General features: G+C 38.2%; 1 protein-coding gene across 1 annotated transcript in view; it reads left to right on the top strand.

Annotated features, from left to right (window-relative positions):
* LOC121859191 overlaps nucleotides 1-13,727 on the top strand; it is a 37,380-nt gene that overhangs the window by 21,752 nt on the left and 1,901 nt on the right. The window contains exons 4-12 of the mRNA XM_042355939.1: nucleotides 2,626-2,683; nucleotides 3,739-3,850; nucleotides 4,655-4,726; nucleotides 5,328-5,431; nucleotides 7,280-7,521; nucleotides 9,870-9,965; nucleotides 11,246-11,258; nucleotides 11,454-11,681; nucleotides 13,202-13,302. Of these exons, the coding sequence (XP_042211873.1) occupies nucleotides 2,626-2,683; nucleotides 3,739-3,850; nucleotides 4,655-4,726; nucleotides 5,328-5,431; nucleotides 7,280-7,521; nucleotides 9,870-9,965; nucleotides 11,246-11,258; nucleotides 11,454-11,681; nucleotides 13,202-13,302 (1,026 nt within the window). The remainder of the gene's footprint in view (nucleotides 1-2,625; nucleotides 2,684-3,738; nucleotides 3,851-4,654; nucleotides 4,727-5,327; nucleotides 5,432-7,279; nucleotides 7,522-9,869; nucleotides 9,966-11,245; nucleotides 11,259-11,453; nucleotides 11,682-13,201; nucleotides 13,303-13,727) is intronic.

Raw genomic sequence — 13,727 nt, 5'->3', positions numbered from 1 at the left:
GGCAAATAAACGCTTTTGATTGGCCGCGTGACGTGTACGGGTACGTGTACGGTTTTCCCGCAAAATCTAGATGTTTTGACCCACCATCAAGCAGGTAAATTTGCTGTCTGGCTGCTAGCAGGTTTTTTTTTTTGCGGATATAACTGATGTCTGGCGGATTTCTAGCGGTTTTAGTTATATAATTATACTGGCATAAGTATAGACAGTCAGTGGAAAGATCTCACTCTTGTGAAGTGGAAAGAAGTTTTACAAACTGTCCTGTTTTGGAATGAAGTACATAACTACATGGACGTATCACATTGTAATCCATTCAAGGAGTTGGCAGAGTTTGCTTTATCAGTTCTCGTCATACCCGACTCTAATGCTGAAGTAGAAAGGATATTCAGCAGTTAAATATAGTGAAAAATAAACTTCGAAATAGAATGGGAAAAAAATGACTAATGCTCTTCTTGCAATACGAGCAGGTTTGAAAGGAAATGAAAAGTCTTGTTTTGAATATGAAATACCGGCTGATATCTTGAAATTGATTGGAACTGGCAATGCATATGTCAGTGAACCAATCCTGAAATCAACACCAAGAGCAAGTACATCTTGAGAGGAAACAGAGGGAGAGGAATTTGATGATTCCTCTCTCTTCCTGTTTTAAAGGTAGGCGATGCATATCCTTTGATGTTGATTATACATTCATATTACTTTTGTGACATTATGCCCACCGGTGTGTTATTAATTAGCTATACTTCTATGTACCATACTTTCTATATATATATATCATTCTATCTGTTTATATATATTAATCAGTTTAATTGTCTATATATCTATATACGGTATATATAAAGAGGGTAACACATGCTATTATCTGTAGTTACAAACTAGCGGGTTAGGGGTCAAATATAGCGGGTTTTGGAGTCTCATGTAGCGGGTTTTGGAGTCTCATATAGCGGGTTTTGGAGTCTCATATAGCGGGTTTTGGAGTCTCATATAGCGGGTTTTGGAGTCTCATATAGCGGGTTTTGGAGTCTCATATAGCGGGTTTTGAGTCTCATATAGCGGGTTTGAGTCTCATAGGTCTCAAGGTTTTGTCCATAGCGGGTTTTGGAGTCTCATATAGCGGGTTTTGGAGTCTCATATAGCGGGTTTTGGAGTCTCATATAGCGGGTTTTGGAGTCTCATATAGCGGGTTTTGGAGTCTCATATAGCGGGAATGTAAATTTGTAGATGAAAACACTGAGTTACACGCTGGGGGAGGTCGAGTAGGCGATAATGGCGGGAGATTAATGGAAGAAAATAGAGAAAGATTTGGGATGCGCTGTCTCCGTTATTAATCGACGTCTTTTTCGAATATGATAATAGATTTGGGGTAGGAAAGTTGTGTGCAATAATGCAAAAATACCTATTCAAGTATAGATGTTGAATGAAATACAGATTTAATCTTGTAACGTGTAACAAAAATATCCTCGCCTGCAAGTGAGTGGTCCCGGTTTAAACCCCTGCGCAGGGTGAAAATATCGATATTGATATTGAAACAGTTTATTTAGCCAAATACTGATACAGGGTGGATAATAATGACAATGTTGACGTGGCTGAGCCAATTCAGAGCCATTTGATATTTACCTCTGTCTACCCAACACTGAAGAGGAAGCTTGATCTTAATCCATTGGCGGGTCTAGTTACGGGGTAATGGTTAGCTAGTGCAGTTGACGAGTTGTCTGGTCTTCCTGGATTCTTCCTTGACAGTGGATCATACAGCTTGATAGTATAGGGTGTGGTTCTTGCATTGGCGATAGTTTTTACACCTTAAACAAATGCATGTTTCAGCGGCCCTCGGCCCAGCCAGCCTTAAGCATATAAGAGCTCACGCACGCTTGGTACTATGGCTTTCTCTGGCAGGCTATTCGAAGAGGTGTCAACACTTACAGCAGTTTTTTTTTTTAATGCTTTAACCTGTAGTGAGGCGGCCAGCCGCTTACTTAAGATATGTACACTTGACTGAGTAATGCTCTTTGAGGTACTTATAAACTAATACGTAATGGGCCCTTGCCCTTCTATAGTGTAAACATATCAATTGAAGACTCAAATTTTCGAAACTGAGAGATCTGAGTGCCCGCACCAGTTTTGTGGCCCTTCTTTGAACGTGTTCAATCGATTAGCAGTGTTTGGTGTATTATGGAGACCAAACAGAATTACATTAACCCAACTGCACCTTTAAAATGCTTTATGGGGGACGGACCATCTTAACCTGTGTAGGATCTTATGTAATCCTACCAATTTATTAACAAGATTCACCTTTTTCACAGTGATCCGTATACTTCAGTTTGTTTTCAGCATGAATACCCAGTATTTTTACGGGATATTCGCACTTTACAATTTTCGCCTTGCAGTGAATGTAGGAAAACCTCTGGACTCACTAAAGTTATCACATTATTATAGTGGCCAAATTTTCTTCGAAATTTCAGTGAGATTATACCCTTACGGGGATTATGATTTATTAGTGTTTTTCTTTTGAATTCAGACGTTGCCCATTTTCTCTTGTAACCTGGAATACATGAAGAAAAAAATACGTTGTATTTTTTTTATTCCTATTAACACTGTCCATTCTTCAAGTAGACCTAAACTTATGTCTTTCAGAGGAGGAATAACTTCAAAAAGATGAGGAAGCTCCCGCACCTGCTCTTCCTCTGTCTGGGTAAGCTGTTTATATTTACTCTTTACAGTTTTATTTAGTGCAAGAAGGTAGAAAGTATCATGCAGTTTTATTTTGTGAAAAAGCAGAAAGTATTATATAGTTTTATTTAGTGTGAGTAGGCGGAAAGTATTATAATGTTTTATTTTATGTGAGAAAGCAAAAAGTATGAAGAACTTTAGGCAGCGAAAGGCAGACTCGTACACCTATTTACTAGTCATGTGTGCCTGGCGTTACGTATTACAGGCAAGATAAGATGGGTGTATATCCCATACTTTTTCAGGATTTTAGTGAACCAGTTGGGTTCTTACGGTAAAAGAGAATGCATGTCAGGTCGCGGGTTTTATGACGCATGAAGTGGTGTTCCTAAGTAATGAAGTAATGTTCATCCATTGCTCTCTCTCTCTCTCTCTCTCTCTCTCTCGTGATGGGCAACTGCTACCATAAGTAACTAACAAGTCTATGTACTACATCACCATTTTATTGAGTAATTGATGTATTCACTTGAATTCTTGTCGGGAATATAATTTATGTGAGTGATTATATATGATTGGTGTTTTTATGGACTCATTCAATCATGAATAAGTCCATAAATATGTGTGTGTGTGTGTGTAATAATTAACGGTTTATTGAAAAGTTCTGCAGTTCTCTCAGTTTGCGTCCACCCGCGGATACTAGCTAGCTGTCTCACGTGATCGTACTGGACATTGAGCTGCCTCAGCTGGTGATTAGTGTGAGGGTGGAGAATGATCCTGTGGGTGGTGGTCGGGATTGCCGGAAATTTCCGGCCAAGTAGCCATTTCCTAGACAAGGAAATTAAGATTAATGGATACTGATATTCACTGAACGTTTTTTCAAGCCTTGAGCATGTTTTGTTATGAAAGAATATGATGAGGACCTTCAGTTATGTTAGTTACTCTAAAAGTAAATTAAGATAAGTTTAGGATGCAGTTTACCAACTAAATATACCACATGATAGATGTTGTTATGTATGATTAAATAGAACTGAACAGCATATACAGTATGTTGCTATGTGTTTAACGATTTTTTGGGGGTAGCGTTAGCAACAGTGAGGAAGACAAATGCCCACAGACCAAGGGTTGAGGCCAGCGTTGTACAACCCAGGCCCACTCTCACCAACACCACTACTACGGCCCATCAACAGTACAGGTAATTATGAACGCTATACAGTACTACAGGCAAGACCTACGGTTAAAGACCCAGATTCGCTAAGACCTGTAAAATATTTTGCATCAACTAAAAATTAAACCTCCAACTTATTTAATTTTATGATTAAGTAGGAATAATAGAACGTGTTTCAATGTAGTATTAGAGTCATTTTGGTGACCAGGTGTAATGAAGCCAGTTAGTTAGTCTCAGGTGTCCCCTTTGGTCAGGAGTCAACGTTAAGATGTGTAAAATAATGCCACACCTCGAGATGTAAGTGTATATTAGTAGTTGTTTAATGAGGTGGAAATTAGTGCGTAGTTCTGTACTCTCCTCTACCGTGATGTGATGCTTCTAGGAGGGATAATTAATGTTAGTTGAGAGTACAGATTAGTACAGTGTTACCAACCTGCTGTTGGCTCATAACACGAAGGCAGGTTGTTCACATAACACACAAATTTTTGAGGATCCATGTTCGGATTCTCAAAGAATCGTTTGTTAATTTTCTCCTTAAATTAAAATGAGATAACGGGTCTAATTACTGTGGAATCTTGAGTAACAATCGTACCACTCAATCAGTAACCTCTACATCATTGTGGAAGCAACTCAGTTTCTTTATTTAGTGGAGAAAATTGACGTACGATGCTTTGAAAATCTTATTACTTGCTGAGTTTTAACCCAGAGTTTTATGTAATTATATCAGCCATGCTCTTCGTTTTATTATATGAGTAACATTTGTGTATTGTTCTGGGTAATTGTTGGTGATAAATTGATAATATAATAAGGGTTTTGTTGTTTTTGATACAGCGTGAGGAGCAGCAGGTCTCTCCTAGCCTCGCATGACTGTGTTAACTGTTCCTTCCCTCTACTTCTGCATATGTAAGTATTGTACCCCCTCTCTCTCTCACAAGCACACACACATTCATGAATTGTAGGAAAATGTATCATTAGGCGTACAATTTAAAGACAAGTCCAAAACATATTTCTAGTGAACACAAAATCGTGTTAACTATGTGACAAATTGTCAACGCAGAAAGCATCTTGAGAAAGGTTTACCGTTATTTTGTTACATTGCACTCATACTTTCACATATACTGTATTTCTTTGTTTCGACCGTTGGACTGAATATTTTAACCTTTTTTGTCTTGAATTTGTGTCTTTGCGTAAAATATTAATAAAAAATATATAAAAAAGTATATTTTAGCTATTTCTCCAAGACAGATTTTTCAGAATGAAGTATTACTGGGATCACATTGAAGATTAGCCCCTCAGATTATTTCACATTAAGATTAACCACCCTAACGCTAACCTAACCTGACCTGACCTGACTTAACGACCTAACTTAACCTAACCCAATTCTAACCGAATCCCGCTTCTATAGATAGCATTAGGATGTATAAATCACCAGGTGAATTATGTTGGAAGAGGATCTAATCTTAAGGTTTATCTCTTAATATATACAAATATTTGTTATCACCAGCAAGAAGACAGATGAGGACTCAGTAGTAGCAGAACTCATGTCCTACCTCATCACCTTCACCTCCGGCACACAGTTCTACCTGGTGTATGATGACCTTCTCCCAGGTAAGACACCACCAGTTAACAGTAAGGGAGTTTATATACCATTTTTATTTTTAGATTAAGTGTCTGAACTCCTCAAAATTTGTACGTTGTTATCTGATCACCCGAGGATTAGACATCCTGGCTTATTTTACCTAAAGATTAGATACCCCAGCTTATTTCACCCGAAGATTTGACTTTGTAATAGTGTCATGTTTGTAAGAGTAAGATTGTAGGAAATTTCACTTTATAGAAATAGTCAACGTTTTTGTGCCAGAAAGCCACCTACCACGCCCAGTCTTTGCTGTGAGATTCCCGCAAGTGTTAGTGCCATGTGTAGGCTCATGCCGTAGCCAATTACATAGGCCTATGACAAGACGTCATGGGTACTGTGATTTGATTGGCTGAAACCAATGAGTTTTTCATAGGCCACCGTGAAGTACGCGTTTTTTCAAATTCAGTCTGCAATTGGAACTGTTCTTTCTGTTGATGTGTAGTGTGGGCTTGTCTGGACTCGGCTCATCATGGTAAGATCTAAGTAAGTGCGCTTTAGGTATTATCCGTTGTTCGAAATTATACTGTGAGGTTAGCTAGGGCTGTGGGCGATTAATAATGATTGTTATATTAATAATATGTTTTAAATAAATGAAATTTAGTTAATAGCGTTATCAACTCTTCCTCCCCTGGTACTGAGTATAACGTCATAAACGCCTTCGTGTTATATTGTGATGCAGTGAGTCACGCGTAATAACCCAACTCTCACACTTTTCCTTTAGTCCATAATTATTGTATGTTGTCCTGGCATATTCCTACAATTATTATCAATTTTCTCTACCTAACCCCTCAAGCCTTGACCGCAACAGGTCTACCCTTCTCTCCTATACACATTCCTCTCTACTAAAGAAAGGGTAAGAGAATAAGATAAAATTAAAATATGAGTGAATAAAAGGAAAAAAATAATTAGAAAAATATATAAAGTAAGAATTAATTAGAATATAAATCAATAAATAAAAACCTAATGTTCAACACCCTAGCTCATTTCACCTGAAGATTAGACACCCTAATGCGAACCTAACCTAGCCTTACCCTTCCAGGTAGCGTTTGAGCTGTTAATCTTCTGGTGAAATGAGCTGGGGTGTTTAATCTTCCGATGACTAGGTATATTTTCCCTAACTAGTGAATGGGAGACTTGCGTAACTGGTTGGGTTACCTGCAGCACAAAGTTGGAGGCTATTGTGAGGTTGAATTTGTTTTGAGACTCGACCTCAACTATACTCTGTTCATATGAGCTTTAGAACCAGGACCTAGAGCAGATTTTATCAATGCAGCTGATTGGCTGGCGGAATGAGGTCTGTTGAGCTATACTCTAGAGTACTTCATAATTTAATTTGTTTCCTTTACATTCAACAGTTGAAAGTGATAATAACAATTAAGCAAACGTTGTCCATTGTGGACAAATGGTAGTATGGTAGTGAAGGAAACACGTCTAAGAGATGGAGCTCTATCCTAATGGTGTATATATTCGTTTGAAAAAGTATTGAACGAAACGTCAGGATAAAGCTGCATCTCTTATTCGCGTTCCTCTACTTCCATATTAACAATTAATGTTGAGCGAGAATAATTTCCGAAACCGGAAAGTACAAATTAGCAAGTGAAACACATTGATAACGTAGATGGGTTTTAAGTGAAAAAAGTTAGAAATGATCAGCGATCCCCAATTATATCACGATTCCCGCTCATATAAACCGTTAATTATTATATTATTATATTACCCAGTGTGACTCGACGAATGAACTTCCTTTTATTTGCCCCATTTGGAAACTTGGAGTAGCGCAAGGAAAACTGATAATTTATTTGTGTCCCGATTTACAGTTGTACGCAAGTGTCATGTTAACTGTGAACTGTGTAAGGGGCTAACCTTTGACATTGGTGTGTGTGTGCGTAGGCGGTGGCGTGTTGCGGACGTGCCAGGAGGCGTAGACACCACCCTGCTACCCTACCGGCCCACTAGTCAGCTGTTGATGGAGACGCTCAAGTCCTTCTACCACGCCCTGCCCATGAGGAACATCGTCGTGCTCTGCTCCCCCCAACACGTCATCACCCTGTTTGAAGAAGTACGGTCCAACATTTATTTAGTCAAAGTAGTTACTCACATAAGGTGTCTTGGGCTATTTTGAATTCCAGTACTGTTCTCAAGTCCACAGCTTGGGCTGGTAGACTAATCCATAGGTCTACCGCCCTCTGTGTGCAGAAGTATTTCATTAGGTTCGTTAGCTAAGATAAAGTTAAATTACATAGGTCAACTTGTATTACTTTAAGTTAGGTTACGTTGGGTCCTGTCACTGAGGAGTTTTAAGTAACGTGTCAGCTCAGATAAATGAAACTGCAAGGATCAATATCTACTGGTTATTTAAGTTGTCAGAAACACGTTATCAATTGGTGGTGTCACAGCGGCCATCACTCGGGTCCCTTCCCCACCCCCCTTACCATCACTAATTCATCTCTGTCGCTTTTGCCTTTATTGACCTAACTGCCACATAAACCCACCAACTTTTGTGAATTTTCTTACTCCTTTATATATTTACCGGGACACATACATTTTTTCAAACGTCACCATTCATTTCCTGTATTTATTTGTCTCCGCCATCATCAAGTATGTTTGACATCTGTCACGTATAAACATCTTCCTTTTAGGGATGCAGAGTCTATATTTACACTTGTATAATGATTCAGGCTCAACAAGGCTTCAATATATACCCAACTTCATCTCTGTCTCTCGTAGTACAGTTCTTTTTTTCACTCCAGACATTCACTGATGTAGTTATTCATTAGTTATCTATTGCACCTCGCTTCCCTCCATTCTGTCTACATCCAGACAATTATTATTTTATCCATCTGTACAGTGTGTGTGTGTGTGTGTCATCAAATAAGTTATGGAGATGTTAAAATTGTAAAAGTGAAATTACAGCAAAATGGTACTCTTCCCTCTCTCATCTCTCATCTTCAGACTCCAGTTATCTCTGATCATTCTATATCTGTTGTTGTTAATGGCATAACTCCTACTATTTACCCGGTGGTTACCATGGCCCAGCCTCCGTTTCTGCTCTCTTCCTTCTCTTATTAATGACCGTTCCTCAACTAATAATCCAGTTTACTCCTGCTTTGGAGACTTAGAATACCACTGGGGTAAGTTATTGTGTTTTTGTTTGTTTGTTTTAAGTAAAAGCTAGCGACAGATTCCCTATACTGTCTCATACGTGTCAAAGAACAGAAATATTGACAAGCAGTCTGCATGTCGTCTTGAAACTGTCATTATCATACAGTGAGATTATAGATTCGGTAACATGCCCATGAGATCGTCAATTGTCGTTATCTAGTAGTAAAAATATTGGAAATCTGACAATAAGAGGATACACTAAGTATATCGGATCTTATTGTATTGAGTAAGCACAAGTGAGCACGCGAGGCATGAAAAGTTGAGTACATATTTCATAAAAATGTTCGATGGTTCAGCTTTTCGTTTATTTTTTTATTCACATTGTGTTTGTCTTCCGGCCGTTGCCCAGACTTGAGATGGTGTGAGACGTTATTACATATAAATTATAAAAATTCGTGTGTGTGTGCAGGAGTGAACTAAACTATTGTTTTATACACACTTTGTAATTTTAAGGTGTGTGTGCACAGTATTTCTAAAGCCACAGAGAATAAAAAATATATATTCATATAGTAAGACTTAATGATACCTAATGGTGTATAGATCTCGTAAAAATCATAATCAATTGTGTTTGCCACATAAAACTACGTATTCCTGCGTGTTGTAACATATTCTTCCTTCTCTGACGGTGTTGACTCAGGCCGCACACCATCACCTGTTTATATCACATCTTACCGATTTTCCTAGTCATGAATAAAACAAAATAAGTTGACTAAAATTATCAGAAGCTAAATCAATATGGCTGGTCAGAAAGAAGAAGGAACACACACAAAAATATCGATGTTCAGGTGTTTGCTGGCGTGACAAAAGCGTGCTAGTGATGGCGGGGAAGGAATACACACACACACACACACATCCGACCTGTCATATTATTTTTTTTACTTTTATCCTCTTCTTCTTTGATCGGCTCGTTAGCCGCTTGGGCGATCGGTATTTGGACATATACTGGCTCCAGAATGTATCTCTACAGTGCCAGACTGTTCCAAGGCTTGTCCCTCCGAAAAGTTTGCCCTGACAATTTTTGAAGCTACAGTTCGGGAATCTGTAGATACACCCAACATTGAGTTCTCCTTTAGTTTAATTTTATACCACTTTGAATATTCAAAATATCCTCCTCTCGCAAGTTCTTTACAGTGTACAGTACTGGGTCATTTAGTATCTGTTGTCTTTATGCCCTTTTACCTCGGTATTTTAACCAGTTCTCCCTCCTCCCTCCTAAACTGAAATGCTGAGCCACCTTGGCCTCTGGTGAAGAAGAACATGGTGGAGTCGCCGACGATACAGTGGTTGGTGTTTATAGGAGGACCTGACGGAGAGGTTGCCAGATGCTGTGAGGGTACTCAGGTAAGACTCCTCAGACCTCAGCATGTGTAGAATCTCTACCAAACCAGTTGACTTAGCAAATAAACTGTGCCTGCTGTTAAGTTTTCTCAGCAACTGGAATAATAAGAAGTTGACTGATTGTTTGTTACCAAAGACTATTAGTCTTTGCCTGTAACTATAGAGGTGTGAAGTCATACCACTGTTTACTAGAATAAGTAAATACAGCGACTGAGCAATTCACTTGGAAGTCAATGAACTTTTACAAATTACCCTGTTTTAAGTTGCCAAGAAAGCTAAACGTTGTAAAGTTTAGCCGATATACTGATATTATGCCCTACAGTATATGGTAATGTAATGGTGAAAATTGTGTTTTGCAATAACGCAAACTGTGGTGATGTTTTTTTTGGGAAGTAGAAAACAGTCAAGCAGGAAGCAGCAGCGAGAACGTAATACAGTACCAGCATTGTAACCAATAATTTCACATGAAGATAAAATATAAGTGATGCATATAAGATTGGCAATAAATTTTGATAAGATGTGTTAGTTTCAGTCATAAAATAATTGCCAACTGTGTGTATGAGGTGGCGTTGATACGGAGCCACAACACGTAAGGCGCCCTCTTTTCTTCCCAGGGTTGACCCCGATGACCAGATCAGGTGAGTGCCACAGATGGCAACTAAGCTAACACTGTTAATTATTTTTGTGACTGAGATAATGAACAGTGGAATTGGTTTAACAGTTGTAGTATCTTGGGTTAATGGAGAATGACAAGCACATGGTTGGTCTGGCTGGGCGTTTATTCTCTGTTCTTGGTTACAACATGCCTTACACATTTCGTGTTTACACAAGCCTCAACACTTTCTGACTTTTGGTAAATGTATATATATATTCAATAAAGGCAGCATATAAACATACTTATATAGTATAACAACAGTTTAAAGGATTTAGAGTGAATGGCTGTCTGACATTGTGCCAAGAGTATGATTCATGAAATATTTTGTTTTTATACGAATGTAAATAAGAATTGCGTGATTATTGTAGGGAAAAATAAAGTGATGATAAATGGATTCTAGAGGTACTACTATGAAACACTTTATTCGGGAATTTTAAACACATTCTTGTCTTCTTGTAAAACTCTTCAGTTACTTTGTGATTCTAGATTAGTCTAGAAGGTAACATAAGACGTTCACAATATACATGGTGTTTAGAAAGTACCTTGATGTTCGTGTTTCAGTCTTAAACATTCAAAACATAGGATGGTATTCCACTGTGTCCCTATTGACATTTTCCTTGTATTTTAGGGCAACATGAATGGTAGAATTGTAATTTAGTAAAGGAGACGTACTTAGAAATTCCGTATAGGCTCCTTAGGCTTAACTTCTCTCCGATGCGGTAATTTTCTGCTAGTTAACTACAACAAAATGTAATATGATAACTTACAATGGATGTAGTCATAGTTGAAAAAAGCAAAATAACTAGATTTCAAAGGCTCTTCAATATGTTTTGCAGATTCCATCATGTTTGGAGTCTGGTCTGCTGACATTGGTGGAAACCAGCAGGAGGAACTCATACCAGACCTTGAGCAGATGTACTCAGACTTCCAAGGGCGGGGTTGCTGGTCACCACCAACGATAACTGGCCCTTCTTCAAGATCAACACATTCGACAATGGCACCATCATCCCCATTTCTGGTATTGACCTTCAGGTCATCACTACCCTCAGTGACTCCTCAACTTCGTAAGCATACAGTCAACTAGTACTACATGTACTTATACCATACAGTAAATCAAACTGGGTGAGAGAGAAGATAATTGGGGAGATCACCTGTAATATCTGTAAATGCTTTTATATTTACCTTTTTCTTATATTTCTTTACCTTTACTCTTTTACTTCTATTTCATATATATATATATATATATATATATATATATATATATATATATATATATATATATATATATATATATATATATAATCCACTTGACCTCACCAGGACTCGAACCTCAGTGCATTAGGTCGAGGTTCGAGTCCTGGCGTGAGGTAGATTACATGTTCAAAGTCCGTGTTATATAGACTAAATATGAAATATATATATATATATATATATATATATATATATATATATATATATATATATATATATATATATATATATATATATATATATATATATATATATATATATATATATATGTGTGTGTGTGTGAGACCCCAGGACCCAAAACCCCTTGAACAAACCTAACCAAACTTCCTAACAACCCAAGTGGGTTTTGTCCTACACTCCCCACACACCACACACACACACACACAGTTTCCATCTCTCTGCCGACTCAAGTCCCTCGGAGTTCCTGCACAGGCTCCTCAGTGTTTACTCAACATTCATACTTCCCAAGCTCACCTGTCCCCCACCTGGTCTTCCTCCCTAAACGCCACACAGTAAACACTAGAAAAGTGCAAAAGAGGGCATGCAAGATCATTCTCTCCTTCCTTCTCCACATATCAAGAAGCTCTCAGCACTGACCCTTTCGACTCTCTGACCATCACCACACCTCATCTGCAAATTTGGTAAGAAGCTTCTGCACCATCCTACATTACGCTCTACTACCACCTGAGATCCCTCCCGAGAATTGCTGTTCGACACCACAACGCATCCAGCCCATACTGCAGAACCCAATTAGCTATAAGAACAGCCAGTCCCAACCATTATAAATTATCAATAACTTTTAATAAACCAGTGTATTCACTCCCAGTAAATACTACTTCTTGCACTGTCACTATGTTGAAATGCTGTAGTTTGAGCGTTTCCCATCTAGTTATTATATATCTTATTTATATCACTTATGTTTTTTGTATATTATTTGTAATTTGAAACCCATTCCCCAAATATGTAACTGTATATTTTCAGCCTTCTGGCTGCCAAGCTCTTTCAATAAACCGTTAATTATTATTATTATTATTATTATTATTATTATTATTATATATATGTGCACATATGTCTGACTCAGTGAAGCTTCGGTTGTCTGGAATGAGGATTATTATGACGTTTCCCACCTTACCCCATTGAAAATAAGAGTAAATGGTGTAATAGAAGATCTATCAAAAGTTGAGTATTGTGCTTTATAATGAGAGATGAATTGAGTGCAGTAATGCTGTGATAAATTATAGTTATAAAAGGTTTGTATGGTGGCTTAGGTATATCTGTATGATGGATGGCTGGTGTAGCTTTGTGTCACTGGCAGGTTTCGGGTGATCTCCAGATGACAATTGGGGTGGACCACAACCTGATGGGAGCATCACTGGTCTGGTGGGTCAGGTGGCCGAGCGGCACATGCCACACTCTGTGAGCTCACAATTACAAGTAGGTTTTCCTCAGATATATGGAGAAATCCATAAATAATTTGATGATTCATCTCATTATTCCATGACAAGTAAGTCCTCTTTAGGTCTATGATGGAGAAGCCTTTAAAATGAAGCCTTTCCTATCATAATTCCATGTCTTCCACGAATAGGAAGGAAGTAGGCCATCACATATTGGTCTTCTTGAGGTCTGTAAAGGGAGATATCACATACTGTCTAATCAGGTCTTCACTCATCAGAAATAGGTCTTTTTCAGGGCTCAAAGCATTCAGGACTTTTAACTGGTTTCTGTAAACATCGCTGCGGGATATTTACTTCGGTACTCAGAAAAAATGGCACTGGAAAAATAGAACAAGTTTCACTTCGAGGTCATGCACCACAAAGGAGCTAATGAGCTACGGCATGCATAGGTTAGGTTATAAACTT

This window comes from Homarus americanus, unplaced genomic scaffold (genome assembly GCF_018991925.1).
Source record: "Homarus americanus isolate GMGI-L3 unplaced genomic scaffold, GMGI_Hamer_2.0 scaffold50924, whole genome shotgun sequence".
In the NCBI taxonomy this organism is placed as follows: domain Eukaryota; kingdom Metazoa; phylum Arthropoda; class Malacostraca; order Decapoda; family Nephropidae; genus Homarus; species Homarus americanus.
Note: the sequence above shows the minus strand (reverse complement) of the source record. Positions and strands in the feature narration are given on the sequence as shown.